The sequence below is a fragment of the Athalia rosae genome, chromosome 2, assembly GCF_917208135.1.
Source record: "Athalia rosae chromosome 2, iyAthRosa1.1, whole genome shotgun sequence".
Lineage (NCBI taxonomy): Eukaryota > Metazoa > Arthropoda > Insecta > Hymenoptera > Athaliidae > Athalia > Athalia rosae.
The window spans coordinates 6,932,873-6,954,652 of record NC_064027.1 but is presented as its reverse complement, the minus strand read 5'-3'; the positions used below and the strand labels follow the sequence as shown (position 1 = coordinate 6,954,652).

The 21,780-nt window shown below is 43.0% G+C and overlaps 1 protein-coding gene across 3 annotated transcripts in view; it reads right to left on the bottom strand.

Moving 5' to 3' along the window:
* LOC105684655 (KH domain-containing, RNA-binding, signal transduction-associated protein 2) overlaps positions 1-21,780 on the bottom strand; it is a 129,911-nt gene that overhangs the window by 48,239 nt on the left and 59,892 nt on the right. For all 3 annotated transcript variants that reach the window (XM_020851497.2, XM_020851494.2, XM_012398192.3), the window contains exons 2-3: positions 20,726-20,871; positions 9,719-9,835 (exon numbers count right to left, since the gene is read on the bottom strand). In XM_020851497.2, coding sequence (XP_020707156.1) covers positions 9,719-9,835; positions 20,726-20,871 — 263 coding nt within the window. The remainder of the gene's footprint in view (positions 1-9,718; positions 9,836-20,725; positions 20,872-21,780) is intronic.

Below are 21,780 nucleotides of genomic sequence, written 5' to 3'. Positions count from 1 at the left end.
GAAAAAGAAACTTGTGTAAATTTGAACACAAAAATCTACTTCCATAATGGCAATATTAATTGCGAGAGAAGCTCGTGGCAGGCATAAAAGTAAGCCACCTGACGCTATGCGGGGCGAGAAACAAATGGCTCTCGCGAATCCATTAAACAACCCCTATATCAAGGTCATCCAACACCCCGAGTACCCACCTCACAGCCCCCCCAAGCATTTCGCACAAAATGAGGCAAGGTTGAATGTGTCCCAAATATATTTCGGTGGGGAAATAAAAAAAATTTGTCGAAAATTGTACGGCTGAGCAATTTCGCGAGACGGTGAAATTAAATAAAAAGTCACACCGCTCGCCAAAATGATATGCATTGTGGTTGTCAAAAATATTTTTTCATCAGAGTACCTCTACCCGTTGTACGTATTGCGTTTTACGCAGTTTTTGTTTTGTTTTTTTTTTTTTTTTGTCGGAGCGTTGAACTGGAAAGTACATATTTATTCGTACGTTGAAAAAAGGTTCTCGGAATTCTTTCCTCTTTTCTTACTGTATTCCTGTTTCGCCATTACTCGGATATCGCACTGCCCGCGCATCGGTTTGGGACCCTGGGTCAAATAGAGCCTATAATCGCGCTGTGTAGTTTCGCAGGAACTTCAGTTGAACCGTTTTACAGGGTCGAGATGATTAATATTCGCGTCGCAGAGCCGCTGTTCATTTCAAGGACTTTACAAAGGGTCGAGTTAAAGCGGTACAGTCGAGAGAGACCAGTCGCCAGACTCGACAGAGACTTCGGACTTTGCGTCGCGGCTCATTGTAGAGCCAAAGCTACGTCTTGGATAATCGGCGACTTTATGGATACACCGGTCTACGCACTACACTTCTGAAACTATACTTAGAGCTTTCACGATCACAATGATTTTTGCTTCGCTTTCAACTCTCGGCCATTTCTTTGTCGAATCCTTAAGCATTTTCCACAAGCCACCCGGGTCCAAAGGTTCGGAATATCCGATCACGGTTCAGAACTTTGAGAATCAGTTTTTTCATCTCACTCTTTGGATACTTTTTAGACAGGGCGACCATCGCGGTTGACGGGAATGCGTTGTATCATTTGAAAATTGATGAGCGTCGACGTTGTTACCGTTAGTTTTCACCGCCGGATAATCGTTACGGTAACTCTGGAGGTGAATGAATGTTCGCGTTACAATAGATGCGGCAATGTTCCCCCCGCGACCGTGTTTGTTTGCGTACGTGGAACTTTTCTCTGTGTCAGGGGGCGATTCGAAATCCCATGACAAATGCACCACGATTTTACCAGTTTCACCAGACAAACAGAATCGTTGATATAAATGCAGTAGGTTTCTGGAATTGTATAACCGTGCCGTTGTTCCGGAGCGTTCGATATCATCGCGGAACTCCTATATAGGTATGCATATGTAAAAGTTTCACGAGGCAGAAAAATCATTAGAATATCCACGCCTCGGTGTTTGGTAACCCGATGAGTTATCGTTACCAAAATCTGACCCATTACGGGCTCGACGCGTCAACCAGAAGTATATTTTCTTGCTCCGATTAAAATCGCACATGTGCCACAAACTATACGTGTGTCCGTTATTCTTGCAACCATACATATGATTCGTTGTTTTCGGAGTTTGAGCTGTTATTTTTCATGCTGATTAATCCAACTGTGACTTCAAATCGGTCCAGCAGGTTACCAACCTTACCGATTTTTCGAAGTAAGCAGATTGTATAATCGGTATAAAGAAACAGGTGCTGACTGTCTTTTGCATGAAGATAATTGTAACAAGAAAATAATTACCGTAATCCGAAAAGTTTAGCCGAAGAGCTTTCAAAGTTGTTTATCACTCGAAATTTAGATGATCCAGGCTTAGAATGAAGTTGGTCTTTTTTTAAATTTATTACGTCACCCCAAAAATTTACCAACGTCTACGCATTTCCACGGATCTTGTGACAGACTTGTCTTTTATTTTTCGCTCGTGTAAGTTGTGGCCCAAAATTATGAAGATTGAACGTTTCTGCAGAAGTACGATGATATTGAAAGATTTGGAGAGTTTTAAAAATGCCTGATGTTTCGACAGACAAAAAAAATTCTCCGTCGAGTATCTTGTATCGGAATATTTACAAAATTCAAGAAAACTGTTGGAACACTGTGAGTTTTGGGATGAAGCCAAAACCAACGAAAGCCAAGCTCTGCTCCGGTAACCAGAGGAAGACAATAAAAATAGTAGAACCGTAACTTCCGGTTTTCTGATCTCAGCTAGAGGTCAATGAGAAATAAGAACTAGGCTCCATATCGAGAGCGCGCCTGCGATGCGTTCGAAGTGAGGAAACTGTACGAAACCAATTATTATCCTAATACGATACTTCCGTCCCCCCGAAGCTAGTCAATTCGAAAGACAGTCTCGCGACCCTTTACGAACGTCGTTTGTCCGTTGGAAATAATAAAAATTTCAGAGTATTACGTTATCACGTTGTGCTCATAAACTCGGCTAGTAGTTCGATATCTATTTTCATCCATTCTCCCGGTGGACCGCCTCGGGATTTTTCTCTTCATGAGTTTATTGACAGAGGCATCAACGCCCGCAAAATCTATACAACTGCGATATTCGATTTCTCGACTTTTCTTCGTACGTGTCGAAAGCAGCCGCCATCTGGAGTAGCGGTGATAATGGCGACGAAAAATCTATTAGCCATGACGGAGGCGAGCGTACGATTCGCGAACATCAATGCACCCGGAGCCCTCGCCGAAGAATTGATGGCCAGATTACGACACAATACCTCGAACATTCTAAAGGAAATCAATGGGGCCGTAAACGCTACATTAACGACTATAAGCACGTGAAATTTGTCTATGAAGAAAAAAAATAAAAACCACGAAATCGATGGTCTCGAGAATAACGTGGAGTGTTTTTTTTTTTTTTTTTCTACCCGTTGGTTGAGACGTTTTTTCTCATTACCATACAAATAAGGGTTTTGAACGGGAATATCGATTTCTCAAAGAGTGCGTAGTATCGTAAATTGGTTATCAGACCGGATCGTCTATGATCTAACGTGATTAAACTTTTAAGTTTGCGGCTTATGGAATCGATAGTCTCGGCGTCAGTAGCAGGAGCGGTTCAGTAGCGGTATAGCATAGCGGCGGCAACTTCTCCGAGGAAGACAACAGCTGCAGACATTCCGGCGGATGCCAATTGCCGCGTCAGCTATACCGCGGAGTCGATCGAAAGGCAATTGAACGAGACGTATTTTTTCGATTGGACGTATACGCGCTATGGGCGAAATTAATGCCGAACGAAACGTACAGCCGAAAGGGTAAAACCGGAACGGCACTTCGGAACGGTTCAGTCGGAGCGTTCTGCGTTGATCGGGCGATGAAATTTCAAGACAATGCGCGTACGACCGAACTCGAAAACGCGTACATTACGGACGTGGGGGTCACCCGTGAAAAGTAGAAATGACCAAACTCAACGTCGCCCAATTACGATAAACCCAATGTTACACCGTTCCATAATCCGGAGTGATACTGTACGTATCGGATTGCAGTGAATACTCTGCAAGTACCGGTACACCGGTAATAGTAATACGGCTAGAAACGATAGAATAAACGACAATTAGGGATCGTTGAACGATAACGAGTTCGACGATCGCTGTACCCGGCTTTGCATGATTTTCCTATAAATTAAATTTAGTAACTGATTTTCTTGTTTTTCGGAAAATTTCATAACGTACGGCAACGGTGCACCATATGGTCCCCGTCGACGTTACCTTTCGGGATAAATAATGCTCCCTGAAATCGCTTTGAACTTTTTCCCAACAGACTTTATATGGAATATTACGAGATAAATCTACCGTCACTTTTGTTGCGTCCTCCGGAGCGACAGGAGTATTACCGTGTTAGTTTCACCATTCTGCGAAGTTAACAGAGAATCTTATTGTACGAAGGTTCTTCTTTGGCAGTGATATATCGATTCCTTAAAACTGACAACATTTGACGAGCAACGCGACCCGAAGAACGGATTTTATCGCCGCTCGAAGACGAACTTTAAAAATTCGGAGTGATGGAGCATTTTTGGGACTTTATATACCGGATGCCACGAAGCGTATAACGAATTACTATACGCCACCGAATCTCACGTCTCATCGTCTGCTTCGGACATCGATTTTATCGGTCATGGAATTGAGAGGTCCGTTGGAGAGGTTGATGCAGTTGGTTCGATCGCAAAAACTAATTTATTAAAACTAACGAATTAGTAAAAGTAACTTTTTTAACCACATCGATTACGGCGATGGCAAGTAAATTACAAACTCCGATTGAACGATGTCGCGATCGAGCCGTGGAAAAAGTTATAAAAATCTACCGGTGATTTAAAACCGCTCGCAGACGAAGGAAAAAAAAACGAGGTAAAGAAAATCTCAGACTACACGCTCGGAACTGAGGAGGGACTCGATGAAGAAAAAATGTGGACCCTCGCAATAGTCAATGTCTGATATGAATCTGGGACGACCTAATGACGCTGCCGGTGTTTTTATGTTGACCCACAAAAAAAAAAAAGATACGGGTTGGAGTATCCGCTTCTTACAACGAAGGGGTGTCAACGATATAAAGGGTAAAATGGCGCAACAAGTTTTATCTGATGACGACCGTGATGATGATGATGATGATGACGATGATGATGATAATGCTTATCTTTGGCACCCATTCCATCGATGTCTCAATGTAAACCACATTAGTTTTGGGAGAGACAAGATACTCGTGCTTCTCTTGTAGCCGCCGCAATATTTGCACAGAAGAGTTCGTGGTGTGTATTCCGGGGTGGTGTAGTTTGAGATGTTCGATTCCCTGAATTCAATATATCGAGTTTCTGGTATAATCGGTTAACCAATTCTGCGTACCAATTCGGTTCCCCGGTGACTCGACTTCAAGTAATATACCTATTCGAAATAAGTTACTTGTACGTATATTTGTTCAGCTAGGATACCCGGGGAATGGTTTCCCTGTCAAAGTGAACAAAATACGGGGGTAGGTAGTAGAAAATTGCAAAAGAGTATACAACGCGAGGGTATAACGTTCGATGTGTTGTATACCGGATACGCCATCGGTTGAGAATGGAAAAATAAAAGGGCTGGAAATAAGGGGCTGGAAAACGACCCGCGTGCGGTTATCAGATATACAGCTATAGAAGATGGCCTTTTACGTTTCTGCATGATTGCATCTTCGTTTTACCTACTGTTCGTAAATAATATTGCACAACGGAGAACGCCAGAGGCATGATGGCTCGAGGCTTGTCCGCGGCCCGCTAGGTAGATCGGAAATCAAACGATCGCTGAATATTAATTTTTCCCTCATCAAAAGCAGGTTCGGAATTTAAATATAATCCTGGCTAAAAATCGAACGGTCAATGGCGTACGAAGAACACGATGTTCCGAATCATCGGTGCGAAATTCGATTTTTCCAAACCTAGGTGAAACTGATTCAGAGCCAAATTCAAATTTACGTGCGAATAAAATAACGTTCCATTTCCTAGATTAGAAGTTACCATACAACGTGTATACCTACGCCGAATTATTGCCAACTCGGTAGCTGCTAATTAGATTCAGATCTCGCACTTTGAAACGCGATATCTCATGTTAACGGGAACAGAATGATGTATACTATCTGCACGATTCCGCGTTCACATTCAACCTATTCTCTAACCGTGGTTCTTGTGCCAGAAACGTTATACACCAGGCCCCGCTGATGTATATCGAATTTGATTTTCGTTTGTGCATTCGCAGTGAAAAAAACAAGTCGAGCTACCGTTGGTTCAATGGCTTTTCTCTCTTCTCGTGTTAATTCTGCTCGACTCTCTCTTCGCCGTGGCGAGAGGAACGTAGACGTTGTAGCAACTAGCGAAACGATTAGTCGGTAGAGCAGTTTGCTAGAATTGTAGAAAAGAAGATTTTAATTAAAATCAGGACAATCTTAATGACCTGATATTTCAATTGGCAACGTGTTTTTTTTTTTTCTCAACCCGGATTCTAGCGGAGAATCAGAAATAGACCATCAGCATAGTCGTTTTCTTAGCAACCCTAATTGTTGGTCGGTGAACAGTGCCAAAAAAAAAAAAAAGATTTTTTCCCCTTTTTTTCAGTGTTCGACTCAACCGAGGTCATTAAGCGTGGCTCTAAATCACGGAAGTCAAAGAGTTGTCGAAATGAAACTCTGATTTACGTTCTATTTTTGAGAACGAAAAAAAAAACTAACTGGAGGATTATCCGTTTCAGTTGTTCAAAAATTCAACGTAACTAGCGCACGCAGTGTTTTCCGCCTGAGTATGTTTGTGAATTGTTTTATAGGGAAGATTAATCTGATTTTGAAGTTGCATAGGTCACGTGAGCTAGAACGTGAGCGTATGCTTCCAACAGTGCAGTGCGGGAGTATCAGGGAGATGGAAATGGCGTAGTTGAAAAAGTCGGTAATTTCCGTTGGAATGTAATAATGTATCGTTGTTGAGTTTGTTGGGTAAGGAGTTAATTGATACACCTATGTTAACGGAGGGTGCTTCTCAATTTCCACGATCAGCGGGCACTAACGTGAGACTCCGATTGAAATTTTAATTGAACAAAGTATTCGTAGCATCGGCTGTTGGCGTTATTCGAAACGTAGTTGGAAGTTTTCACGCGAATGAAGTCGTCGAGACTTTTATTTATTTATTTATCTTTTTTTCTACCACTGCGGAACTTCGCGTTCGTCCTCCGATACATATGATTTTCAATTCGCAACACGAGTCGACGATCCTTTCATATACTTTTATCTTTGATCGTAGAGCGCAAACGAAGCCGTTTTCTCGTTTATCTCCATTCCGCTCGAACGCAATATAAAATATTCTTGAGATTTTTATTTCAATGTTCGTATGAATCTACTCCTCTCGGAATCTCTAAAAACACGTGAGATACGCAAGAGGAACCGTAACACACGTCGCTGGGCAATTTTTCCCTATATTGGCGAAACTTTCACACACCTCGTTCTAACTTTTTCAAGAATGAAAAAAAACAGAAAAAAAAAAACAAATTTGATCGAAATCTTTGTCCGCCCCGTCTATTCCTACCAAATGACTATTCGTAACTTGGTTAGTCTACGGCGTATCTCATCTACTTCGGACTCCGAAATTCCGAATGAAATATAATATTAAACAGTATATGGAAATTGAGAGAATCGAGGGCTTCTAAAGGGAACCGTATTATATATCTGGTATATCGATGCCCTGCAGGGGTTTGGAAGTCAAATAATCGATAGAAACGCGACGCGGCCGTTACAGCCGAATACAATAGGTGGAAGATTTAAAGTCCGCTGGCTGTATTGGTAAGAAGTAATGCGGTTCCATCAATTAGATCGAATTTATTTCCAGTCGCGTTATATCGATTTGGTTAAAAATGTTGAATTATGATTTATTCGCGGGCGCGTCTCTCGCATATTTATAAGTGGTCTCTAAAATATTCTCGATAATTTCTTCTTCGTGATCCTGTAATAAAGTGGGTTAGAGGAAAAAAAGGAAAATACGTAAAACGAAGGAGAGAGATGGAGAAAAAAAAACCCAGTTGTCGAAGAAAAGTTATAGTTTTGGTGGCGGAGGTTAATAGCTGTGGGAGTAACTTTTTACGATGAAGAAATATTTCTGTTTGTTTTACTTGCTCGGAGAGCAATTATTGGCGGTATATTTTTTTTTTTTTTTCTCTTGCCACCGCGATTAATCGCCCGCGAACGGCAACCGGAAACTTGCAAAACCTTTTATCTATCGGTAAAATTCATTCACTCGCGAAACCATACTCCAAAGGAAATTCAGGACTCTCCCTAAGGTACGATCGTGACGAAAAGTATTTCTAGCGATTTTTATACTGCGTCAGACAAGAAAACTCACGGGGATCCTGCGGTCGATCTGGCTCAATCTGGAGACCTTGGCGTACATAAATAATGAATCCATTTCCACATCCTGACATAGGTTTCCAAGCGGATCTCGGCTTAGATTTTCAGTTTTACTTGTATTCCCATTTCTCCGATCGTCGCTCGATTCCTTTTTTTCCCCTGTTTCGTGTCGTTGCGATCCGCGATTTGACGATCCTATAATGAGGCGCTGCGGACGACAATGGACGGATACGGTGCAAGACCTGGTCTTACTCGAATGTACTGGAAATTCTGGGGGTCGTCCGCAGACAGGTCGGGTTGTACGACAATAACTCATTATTACAGTTCGCGCTAATTGAACTAACGACGCGATGCGATGAGGGAGGTTGAAAAAGTCCAGGGGGGTGTTGGAGTCGGGTAATCAGGAACCGATGACACCGATGACGATGTTTGCTCTGAACTAGTTGGGAAAAATATAAGGTTCGCACAATTGGGCCGACGCTGGGTGTACGTAGGGAAAGCCGAATGTCACTCCCCTTTCGGACAAATACAATGCGCTCCTTTTATTTCGGTTTATAAAGCAAACTGCTGACAAAAGTTATACTTTTGTTCGGAGAAAAGGTAAATCTAAAACCTACCCTCACGTGATAAATGTCTGTTCTTACAATGTTACACTCCCTGGCGTTTATCGGACCACCATTTATCCTCGAATTGAATCGTTTTATATCTTGGAGGACCGCCGAAGGAGCCGCTACCCTTGAATAAAGAACTACCGTGTACCTTTTAGAACTTTTCAAACTCTCACCTCGAGCGGGTCAAAAGTGGTGTCGGTAAGCCAGATGAGTTCGCTTCTCTTCATAATTCACTTTTTCTTATTTTCAAACAACGGGAATACCCTTTCTCGCCGAAGTGACAACATTTTTTAGGTCGGATGACGAAGTTACCGGCGTGAGCCCGGATCATCGCCTTCAGCGGGGTCTACAGCTCTCCGGTGAATGCGAAAAACGTTCGTTGGTGCAGGTGTGCTCGGGTCCGTTTCCGGGACCGTATCAAATTGTTCGTTCCCAATAACGAGTAACGAATCGTCGGAGGGTTGGAAATCGGAGGGGTATTCGCATCAATCTGAATAGATTCTAGATTGCGTTCGGGTGGCGGGGCCGAGATACACGGCAACGCGTGTCGACGACCGACTGGATTTATCCCGGGATTGATCAGGATTCGGGAGCATTGTCTCCCAGGCATTTGTGAATCGTGTTCGCGTTGATGTTTCCGCCGCTTCACCTAGATTATTTACGTATTAGCTTTTCGGCTACGTAGCGGCACAAAGTTGTCGACAGAGATGCACGGAGAGTGCACGAATATGGACGAACCCATCCCATCCATACCCTATGCAGTTTCGCGAAACTACAGGGTAGTCGATCCGTATAATTTCCAATCGGAAATTACCAATTCGAATCTCTCGTAATTGTAATAAAGCTATAATTCTGCTACCTCGTTTATTATGATCATATATTGAATTTAATGCTCGCGGAAACTATAATTAGCGATTCACCCGATAAATATCATCCTAAAATATGTATGCAATTATGGAGAATAGCAATGCTCGTGTTCGACAAATGTTTCAATTCCTCGATTCTCGAGCACGCGATTAGCCTTAATGTAAGAAACATTTTGGCCCGTATTGAGAGCACCGCAATATTCGCCGTCTATGTACGAACGTGGCTCACCTTTTCACCGCTTTTTCATAAAAAGAACGAAGGTTGCAGAGGAATTGGCAAATGCAAAGTGTCTTTTTACCGGGCAGGGATGAGTTTCTAACAATGAATAGCTCTTACCTTTTGTCGGTCCTTCATGGAGCCGCGTCCCAAAACAGCCATTTTACACATCGTGTCTTCTTGTAGCCGTTTCAGAGAATTGCCTTTGGGTCCCAAGAGTTTCCCGACGAAGTTAAACTGCAACAAAAATACAAAGGTGCGATTTATAGCGGAGCCAAAAAAATTTTCGTATACCTCTCCATTCGTATCGCACAATTAACATATTGTTGGAAAAAAATTCAACAATATCAACGGAGGGAGGTTCGGTTTCCGTCGCGGATTATTTTTATCGCGTCCTCTACCGAAACGTAAACGTTACACGGGTATTAACGTAGTAGATGCAAATCCTGCATGTAAACTTTCCTCTGCGGTAAACTTTGGCCACAAATAAGCTACGGTAAAGCCAAGGCGTTTCCGTATGACACATCGCGAGGCGAGCATCGCCACGGGCACCACTCTAATTAAACGGATCTGCCGTGCCATTCCGCTCTCGGTACCTTATTCAGGCTTGATACACGCATGATAAAAGCCTCTGTCAGGACATTGCTCTCCACGTATCCTATAGATACACGTTGCATAATACTGTCCACTTAATGTCCCACAAGATGGTGACAATTTGAAGGAAGAAGAGGATATTAAGTACGCGCTCGTTCGCCCGCTGCGTGTAACCAAAGAGGCGGAGCTTTTTTTACGTTCGACATATTTTGAGTAAAATAAATCGCAGAAACTGGACGGATTTCGATCTCACCTGGAGCAACTTCGGGCATTATTAAACGCGAGTTGGCGGTCGTAGTAACAGAAATCGGCAACATTCAATTAAACCTCAATTGAATTTGCAGTCCGTACTCTTGAGCGTGGCGAATTTGGTTAGTCGGGTTACCGACGTGACATAGTTATTTACATATTTCATCCCTGACGTAAATCGTGGGTCCCGACTCAACGGCGTAACTACTGGAGACGGTTGATTGACCGTAGCCGCAGATTAGGCTGAATTACATAAAATTAGGGGGAAATTCAGTCATCCGAAAATGTCGCCGCCGTCGCGCGATATTCACCGATTCTCAAACCTTTTCGACCCCGGCTCTCGACCCCCGTTTAAATTTTCCATTCATCCCAAATCACTTGAACCTTTTTCCGAAGACCCCTTTTGTTGATAGAAAATTTATCCCGTTGCAGGACCCTTTATACTCGGCAATAGAGAAATAAGTAGGGTAGCTTTCGAGAGCATGAGTTTATGTCGTCGTTAACTCCGTGAGCACCAGACAACGTCTTCCGGAATATCGTCTAGGCTGGAACGAAGCAATATCGCCACGAGTTAGGAGGAAAAATTGCATAACGTTCGCGCTAATAAGCAGCTAATAAAAATTTCATTCCTTACGGAGCGTGACAGTGTCAATATTGAGTGAGCTTTTACCGTAGCGGTGTTGGTGCGCCTCTGTTCGAGCAAATAGTCGCTGAAACTCGATATCTAGGTGAGTTTATAGGGTATGATAATATCGTCCATAAAGAATATTTATTGCGCTAGTCTCTATGTATACGTTCGTGAGATCGACTTGTACAAGCGGTAACTGCAAATGAGATTTCAAATATCGTCCATATAATTTTGAATAATTTCCGGAGTATGACGATCAGCGTTTAGAATGATCTCTTCGTACACGCCGCCCAAGGCCACTGTTTAACCCACCAATTGAATTACAATTTACAATCGTGTTTAATGTAATGTACAATTTTGCTTTGCGGAAGCACCGCACACGTGTGCGTTACATACGAGATATTATCGCGTGACACGGCAGACACAAAGTATACAACCTTTCCGGCGATAAAATTCCAAATAAACGTTTCTATCCGTTCATTCGAATATCACTATCATTTACAATGAAACCATTTCTGAGTCCCAATGCGACGCACTGTTAAACAAACGCTGCGTTTACGTCAGTTTCACAATCAGTGTAAATTACGTCGGATCGCTATACACGGTGATAAATACGAGCGCGTGTGTATTAATTTGTACGATATAGGGCGGTATTCGGAGCTTGATTAGTTATTAAAACATTAATCAGTTTCCGCACACGAGCAATAGTCGTACGTTCGAATCTGCGTTCGGATGCATGTGATCGCAACTGATACCGAGGCAAACAGATGGTACCTACACGGTAACTTCGTCCAAAAAAAAAAAAAAAATGGAAATAAAACATTGACGAAAAAAATGTCGAAAAAAAAAAAAATATGAAAACAACAAAAAGACGAATTACTCGGAAGTGGTGAGAAAAACTATTGCATGCGAAAAGTGCGACATGCATGTAGATGAAGCTGCAGCAGCGGAGAGCGAGTTGAGCTGCGAAAAACGAATGTAAAAAGCTGCAGCAGCAGGGCTTGGCTTATCACTGCGTCGATGGAATTGTTATATAGTTACGACCGAAATAGTGAATATAATGAAATTTTTTTTTCCTACCGAACTGCAAAACTCACTGCGCAAAACAATGTACATTTTGTAACGTAACTATTTTTTGACGGAACGACTTTTTTTCAACGCCGACGGATCTGCCGACGGTCGACCCATACAGCTGTACCGATCCAATTCCATCTCCATTCGGTGAGATGAAGCGAGGTTTCAGCCCGGTTCCGGATACAACGAGGACCGGCTACTGAACGACTTTTATTGTTTTTTTGCTTTCACAAAAATGCTCACAAATATGATGGGGACAGTTGTATTTTTTCTCTATGCAAATTTTTACCGGCTCTATTTCCGAAAACGGTGACTTAATTTTTTTCGTGACTTTCGTTACTTCCGAAGAAATCTTTCTCGATGAATTTCGAAACTTTGTACCTCCGAGGCATGGAGATATTGGAGAAGATGACTTCTAAAATTACCTAGGGACCCCTCATAATTAGGAAAGTTGGCGGATTCCGAGACTTCAACGTCACGAGATATTGACCCAGGTCGGCGTAAACGGTAACTCGACTTCGAACCAGCGAGGCGACTCGACCCCCGCAAAACGAGATTTTTCCAGTTCAACTGGACATCAACTTTTTACAAGTGGACTGCCGAGCAGGGTCGGCTGGGGAAAGTTTTTTTCTTCTATTTTCTGAGCATGGGGACAGAAATTGTAACTTATAAAAAAAGAAAATTTTTCGAATGTGAAAACAATCTTTTACTTGATATTCTCAGATAGCCCACTCGTTTTTTGAATAAATAAATAATCAAGTGGGGTACTTCCAGCTAAAAAAATATTTCCACCTAATGATTAATCGATCGATTGCATGAGTAGATGATTTTGGCTTTCAGGTTTGGATTCCTGAGCTGATTGTATGTGAGATTAGTCTTGAAGAACCAAAAACTGATTCGATTTTTGAGCAAAAAATAAACAACTCTTTTAATTCAGTTTATTACGATTTTCTTACGTATTTTGACCTCAGGAATCCAAATCTGAAAGAAAAATTGATCTATCTCTAAAATTGACCGAGTTATCGCCAATTTTCACCTTTTTGGGGTCAAAAATAAAAAATTGATTTTTTAGTCTATATTAATGTAATTTGAGCTCAGGAATCCGAATCCGGAAGAAAAATTAAGCTCTCTGCAAAAATGACCGAGTTATTCCCATTTTTTCGCATTTTTTACCATAAAAATTGAGATATCTCGAAGGGAAAAAATCGTAGCTCAATTTGGACAACGGATTCGTGTTCCTGAGGTCAAAATACATAAGAAAAGTGCCATACGATCGATTTTAAAAAATGAAAATTTTTGTCCAAAATTTGAAAAAATCGTAAGGGGTACCCCTTGGAAAAATCTCAAATTTTGGCCAAAAATTTTTATTTTTTAAAATCGACCGTAAGGCACTTTTCTTACGTATTTTGACCTCAGGAACACGAATCCGTTGTCCAAATTGAGCTACGATTTTTTCCCTTCGAGATATCCTCAAATTTATGCCAAAAAATGCGATAATTCGGCGATAACTCAGTCATTTTTGCAAATAGATCAATTTTTCTTCCGGATTCGGATTCCTGAGCTCAAATTACATTAATATAGACTAAAAAATCAATTTTTTATTTTTGACCCCAAAAAGGTGAAAATTGGCGATAACTCGGTCAATTTTAGAGATAGATCAATTTTTCTTCCAGATTCGGATTCCTGAGGTCAAAATACGTAAGAAAATGGTATTAAACTAAATTAAAAGAGTTGTTTTTTTTTTGCTCAAAAATCGAATCATTTTTTGGTTCTTCAAGACTAATCTTACATACAATCAGCTCAGGAATTCAAACCTGAAAGCCAAAATCATCTACTCATGCAATCGATCGATTAATCATTAGCTGGAAATATTTTTTTTGCTGGAAGTACCTCACTTGATCAATTATTTATTCAAAAAACGAGTGGGCTACCTGAGAATATCAAGTAAAAGATTGTTTTCACATTCGAAAAATTTTCCTTTTTCATAAGGTACAAGTTCTGCCCCCATGCTTAGAGAATAAAAAAAAAAAATTTTCTCAACTCACCCTACTGCCGAGCTACGCGGAATCATCCCCATGAGCCCCGTCCACCCTAAGGGCTGCTTTTTCATCCCAGATAACCGTGTTACAGATCCAATTTCTAGATTTTAGTGTTCCTACGTAGGCCACAGCGGTGGCTATTTACCTCCCCTTCCCTTCCACGTTGTACCGGAAGTTGCTAAACGCGCTGCCTCCAGACGTGACTCGGTCAGGTGCGCCCAGCTTATTTTACGTTTCGCGGGAAGTTGTAGTTGCGACACGGGAGGGAGTCAATAACTAAATAAAACATGCGGGATGGCGTTAACCTACAGTTACGCTCTCGCTATAGGCTTTTCCGGAAAGCTCTTGGTATATCGTGAAGGGAACGTGCCGATAGCTCCGTGTGGCGTAAAACTTTACGTCGTAGTCTAGAAATAACGATACCCATAGGCTAGATGGCCGGGGCTTGCGGCACACGTCGTGCCTCTGCGATAAAGAATATACACATTTATTGTATATACGTGCATCCGAAGGCCAAACAATCCGTGATCCGTTGTCGATGAATTAAATTACATCGCGAGTTCGCTACTGCTGCAGTCGGACGAAGAGTTGCGCGGGATTGTTACGAAGCTCCCTGATTATTCCATTATGGCTTCCTTCGTCATTTTTATCTCTTCGAAGATCCCAAGCCTTGAGGAATAACGGGATTACCTTCGTATCCGCATTTCGCAATTGGCTCCAATTGTTAGTTTTACAAACTAAGGGCCAGGGGGGTTGCGAAGTCGTTATAATTGCAGATTTGATCCTTCTCGCGAACATTCGCAATTGAATTTCAACATCGCGACGAGAAGGTTTGAACTGCAGATGAGAGAATAGCGGGATTCCACAGATACAATGGATCTCCTCGATGTTCCTATATACAACGTAACAATGAGCGGAAAATTGACAACGACGAATGAAGCCAAGTTTTCTAATTAAGCAAGTTGAACTTTGTTAGTTTCTGTTTATTCATTTCGATCGTTAATATTTTTACTTTCGATACGAAGGCGGCGATCGGTCGAAAATGACGCGAAGCCCGGTGGTAATGACGCCCGGAGAGACAACGGTGAAGAAGTCCACGAAGCGAGAACCCGGTCGAGTCGACAGATTTTAGGGGATGAAGCCGGTTGTCACGTGACGCTACGAGAGACCGGTACATCTCCCATCGTGCGAAATATGAAGTGGAGAGCCGTCGAGACGCCACCTACACGCGTCGTGACGTCAATTACCCTTAACGACGACGATCACAATGATTCGGAACCCCACTACTCGTTAACTAATTCACCGCACTACACTTCGAACTGCAGTTCAGCATGTCCGCTGAACCGTTCCGAAGCAGATTCACAGGATGTACTCGAAATTGCGTTGTCATAGAAGGGGTGTTTCCGTACGACCCTGTCCGCTCCGATTTCGAAAGCACGTTTCTCTCCACCGTTTCGACGCACTTCGTAAACTTATCGTGACAAAAAATGAAAACATTCAGTCTCAACGATCGGGATCAACGAAACATTCAGCCCCGATTCGAATTGCCGCCGTTTCAACGGATCGTAAGATAGTTACGTGAGTCCAAAGTTGAAGAACTGGATCGCCCGATGACCATCTTTTTGTCAGTTCATAAACTTATCGAGAAGATGAGATTGCGCGACGCTGCACATTGCAATTCAGATGTTATCCCGGATCTAGCGCCGCATCTGGAACACGGTGTACAGTATGGTCCGTTTTTCCGAGAGCATTTTCTCGAGCTCTTTACCACCGCGACGAGTTTATGGGTTCTAAATTCACGTTCCATCACATCGTCGCGTTTCGTACGGGATACCAACCCCCCTCGCGTCAGACGTAACGTTGAGGTTTGTCACACGCTCCTATTTTCACCTGTCTCCGAGATCGCCGTAAAAGTTTCTCGTGTGAACTTCATTGAATTATTATCATACCTGAATTTCAATTTTCCGTAAAATCCACGAAATCGAACGCCGCCAGTCGACGCCGGTAATCCGGGTATTTCACCTTATCGTTCATCCTTTGAATTATCTGATCTATCCCGATCGATCGAACGATAAATTGAATTTCAGCCACCGATCCTCTGCTAGAATTTCAACAACATCGGGAACGAGAGTGATTGAAAAATGACAATTTTCACGCCGAACGCGATGTCCATTGTTTGTATAAAGTTACAGCCCGGTGCGGCATCGAAACTAGAAACCTGGCTGTAGTATGTAATGGCGTTTTTTATGGTCACACGGATCCCCACTTCTGCGCGTTCATCTAGTTAATTGTGAGGTAGAAATGAGTTCAATTTGTATGTATGCACTTCGTGCATTGTACTATGTGGATTATACATTGTGCATTTGAAACTGCTGTGCAAAACCTGGAAAATGGATTAAAAATAATTACACACTACGCTATATCCTTTGTCGTTTAATTCCTCCGTGAAATTAGAAGCGAAAAAACAACGAGAGAAAGTAAAAAGGAAAACAAAAAAAAACAAAAACAAAAACAGAAAACACGCGAAAAAACAGAAGAGAGGAAAAAATAGATGAACAAAAAATGTAAAAAAAAAAAAAAGAAAAAAAAGGAAAAAAAATACCGCATCATCCGCTCTCGTGCAAACAATTGCTCCCCGATGAAAGTACTTCACCAGTGTTGACCCAGAATGCTTTTCGAGAATGACCTGACCCGGCGGAACTACTCCGCACTATTGAGCACAGGCATCGCGTCATGCAGCCCGTCTAGCGAGCGGAATCTGGGAAAACGTGAACATTTTGCATGGTCGGTAGAATTCGTTGCGCACATCCGCTAACGATAATACATCGCGAGATCGGGTGAGGCAAATAATTTTTCGACTCGGTTTTCCGCGTATCCTCGCGTTCCGCCGTGCGGCTGCCGAGGAGGACGCTCGTGCCCGGCGGCGAGTGCCCGGGGGGTTTCAGCCGCGAGTTAACGGAACGGGGGTCGGTGTGTATCTCTAAATTGTGAATGCAAGCGATCTATCCACGTCGAACCCATATCAGTTGCTCCCACGAAAGGTCGATATATTCACCGAACGATACGTGCATACGTGTAGCTACCTGAAATCCCGACCACGGAACGGTTCTTGGTTCTTCTTTTGTTCCGGGGGGGGGGGGGGGGGGGGTGATGGGATACAGGTATAATACGCTCAGGTTCCGACTCATCGGATGTGTCAAATATCGTATTCCAATCATGATTCTGTCGATGAGGAGACCGGTCGGGAACTGTGGAATGACGTAATACACAACGGCGGATGAGTGGCCGGAGATTTCTATGGGGAATTCAAGGAATTGACCGAGGAACAAAGACTACGACGTCGTTCGTTTCGAGTCTCGTTTCAAACGTAATTCGAAAAGTTTTGTTTGCACTCCGTTCAAACGAGAAAGTAAAGTGAACTGGAACGCGTCGAGTTAAGTTTTCCTAACTACCCTTCCAGCTACCTAACAAGATCAGTTATAAGATACTATACGGAATAAATCGAATTCCTTTTTAAGAGCACGCATTTCATTTGTCAACACCAACTCGCAGCGGATTCTCGTTCGCTCTAACGTCGGCGGACACGTACTTCGCGGTCTCGTAATACCTGTACACTCGCTTCGATCGACGCCTGTAATTTCTCAGCGTGGAAGCCTGAATTGTCGATAAAATTTCCTTTATTCGTAGGAAAAAAAAAAAAAAAAAAATGGAGAGAAACCGATGACAAACATACTCTCGAAAACGTACAAGTTTCGCAGGTACCTACGGCTACAAAATGGTCCCAACAATGATTTTTATATGAAAAGCCCCGCAAGTGCTCGTCGCCTTTCTTCCTCCCTCCCTCCCTCTCTCGAGAAACTTAATACAACCTTCGACCTCCGTTAAACTCACAACGCAAAGTGTAAGTGTCGCGCTAAGGAGTCTCGGTTCTATAGTCACTTAACGACCCGGATAATGCTTTTCCGTGTTTAACGGAGGCGTCAAACGACACCACAACTTACCAGGTTAAGGGAATCTGAGCGATATCCGATTCAACGACGACTAGCTAAACTGACCGATCTCAATCAACGTTCAACCGACGATTACTCGCCGAGTGGATCCCGCGGACAAATCGATCGATCCCCCGATTTATCGTTTCGATGCGACGGCGATTCGTGAAATATTCAACCATGAAATACCGGTCGGGATGGCCTAAACGCAGAGTGCAGGGGTGCGGGTGGAGGTATTTCCCGGGGTAATGTGTAATCATGATAAACAAATAGCTGCACACGGTACACTCGATCGCTCCCGATGTTTCGGTTTTCCAGCTAAACTGTTCGGTAGCATTACAATTTTGGCTTGATTTTACTCCGGACGGGTTATGTACCTAACGTGTTTTCCGAAACTCGGCGAAGCTATTACTGCCGCAGGCCTGACCATGATGCCCGTGAGGTTAACCAAGACAAATTGATCTATCCTCTCCGGCTGTCTGTCTATCCCTCTGTCTTTCTCTGCTCTCTCTATCTCTTTATCTCCCTCAGCTTTTGCTCGTTTCCCCATGGTCGGAGATCTGCACTTCCACCCTTCCGCTGGGTGGTAGCTGCGCTCATTCCTCTCTCACAGTCGGCTACGAGTTGTAAGGTGGGGCACACATCTCAGACCCAAGAATCTAGACGCCAAAGGGCTGACCCGGCAACTAGCGTCTTAATTAACTCATTCTTATTTGTTGCACGGTAAGGAGATGGTTCTTCTGTTTTGCTCTTTGCCCGTCGGTATCCTCCCGAAGTATTCCTCTTCGCTCGTTTTAAAAATTGTTTTTTTTTTTTTTTTCTTGTTTTTTTCGTTGCTTTGTTTTTTAGTTTTTTTCATTTTATACGGATGCATATTATATTTTTTTGCTCTTTACGCTTCTTTTCTTTCCGTTCTCCTTTGACGACCTTAATCAACTATGCTCTTGTTACGACTACGTTATAACAAACAAACTCGAATAATTAAATTCAAAATAACTAGAAGAGAGTACATCGCTGCATACGTATAGCTTCCAGCGGGCGAGTATCGCGTAGGTACGGGGGTGTACGCCTCGTGCAGTCGTAATTGTTGAAACTTTAAAATAATTAAACTTCCTTGCGATTTGAACTTTAACAATTGCGTACTTTGTACGGTTATACAGTTCGTCCTTAACAGCACCTTTGCACACTTTGCTGCTGCAGAACTGAGATTAAAATTTCAACGATCGGACGTATTCCCCGCTGGAGAATAAAAGTCACGCGATCTTCGACACCCCGTGTGGCGATCTTGAGATCCGGCTGGCAATCTACGGGTTAAAACTCACTTCCGGAGTTCTACTTTCTTCCCCCGCTACACCGCAAGTATAGTGTGTACTTAAAATGCGAAATAAAACTCACGGTTACCGCTACGGCCCAAACTTCACTTTTTAGCCTTCGAAATTCCTACGTATCGGTTTCTGCTGTCGCTAGGCAGCCCCGAGTCTCTCGGATATTTCAACTCCGCGGATATTAAAAGGTAGGGAATACCCATTCCGATACTGCACCAAGGACAAACTTGTCGCAAGTTTCCAGCCGAACCATCTATCTGCCCAAACTTCGGGCGGGCGGTCCTCCGGTGAGAGGTGTATAAGCCGTAAAGTTCGGAGATCCAGAACCGTTGAACCTTGTTATCCCGTCTGTACGGATTGCCTAATTGTTTTCAGCGGTATGATTCGATGTTTGATTCTCCTTGCCGGGCGATTAAAATCGTTTCAGCGTGCGTTAACGATAAAACAGGTTACGACCGGAGGGATGAACGAGTCGGTAGGTTCGACGATACTAGACCCGAAGTTTGCGAGACCGGAGATACTTTACTCAGAGTTGATTAGAAAAGCACCGAAACTGAACAAATGTGTTGATTCGTTGACCTGGAAACTGAGCTGCAGGCGTTCACGGGTTGCAGAGCACTCTCCGTGTCTTTCGCGTTTCGTTTTCTATACTGTTTCCCATATTTCCCAAGAAGACTCACTCCCATGCGCGACGGATCCTCAAATAAACTGTAGAAGTGCATTTGCGTGTACGGTCGACGCGTTAGGTATACGCTACCGGTGTCTCTACACGTCAGAAGCAGCGCGAGCAGAGATAGCTTTTGAGTATATCATGCACCAGTCGGCATCCGCCCGTTTACACATCTTTGCTCTTTGCCTTGGAATTGATTAATCGTCGAGAGGTTTCTCGCTATTTCGCGCTCTGAAATCCACGTACGTCGCACGGAATGGGAAATACCTCTGAACGCGAGGACTGCCGAAGACTCGTTCGTTACAGCAGATTGTTTTAAATAACTGTCGCGATTCCGCGCCTCCAACGTGTCGCGAATAAAGTCATTCGTCTAAACGAAAGGGCGATGATGAATATTCGTCGTCACTCGATGAATCGATCGGTCGTCCTGGCGGACAAGGGATTATCCGTAAACTTTCTTTCATTCGCCGCGCGGAGGTTTTCGCACAGCTATGAAATAACGACGAGCCAAACGAAAAATAAGGTAAAGAGAAACGGGAGCAGATGAAGAGGAGCTCACCTTCGGATGATCTCTAACGGGTACTTGGACTCTGACTGAAACTTTAATTGGCTTGTCTCTCGTGATGTCGACCATTCTTCTCTCGCCCCCTTCTCCGCCACCCCCGCCTCCGCCTCTAGTGCCACCCCTGCCGCCTCCGTTAGAGTCTGTAACAAGGACAAGAGTAAAAGTCAATTAATAATAACTCTGGGACGTCGTGGGCAGTCGTAATTTTCACGCAGAGAAGACCTTTGGTTCGTGTATATATATATATATATATATATATATATATATATATATATATATATATACATCATACAGATATACCTCGCGATATTCCCTGAGGTTTGCCAAAATAATCCTGGGAAAAAGTTTCGAGCTTTGAGGGGATAAGTAACTGCGGACGCGCACGGTGAGTGTCGATACGAAATATCGGTATCAATTTGAACTGTGACGGAGTTCCGTATATTTAAAACTCCTTGGAAATATTTTCTCTGCACTCTCAGAATTCCAATGAAACGGAATAACATGAATAAGAAAATTCAACGTCATCAAGCCCCCTGAAACTGGAGGGAGGTTCCGATCGCGTATACGTTACTTTCCGCTCGACAAGGAGACGAATTGACGGACAAATTCATAGTTATGTAGAAAGTTTATGAAATTTTTCGCATAATATCACGTATTACCGTACAGTCGCGTAGGTTCGCCTGACATCTGAGCCCCGCGTTGGAAGAAAGAGAATATTCGTTAACGCGAAAGCTGCGTGTTATATATACACCGGTTAAAAAAGGTCCTTTAAAGGGTTGTCGGATCAAAGGGTAACGTAGGATCGGGATTAGTCACGTACTAAATTGCATAAGGTCCATAATTTTTTTTTTTTTTTCTTCTACCACAGAGTAAAAAATTTTTTTTCACTCGTCGCGTAATCACCAGTGTTACACAGCGCGGACGGGGTAAAGAAAAAAAAAAATAGGAAAAAGTGAATGCGAAATAACTGCGACAAACCTGCCTTTCATCTATTCGACGAATACGTATGACAACCCGAACGAATCGTATATATATATCGGCAGGTATGA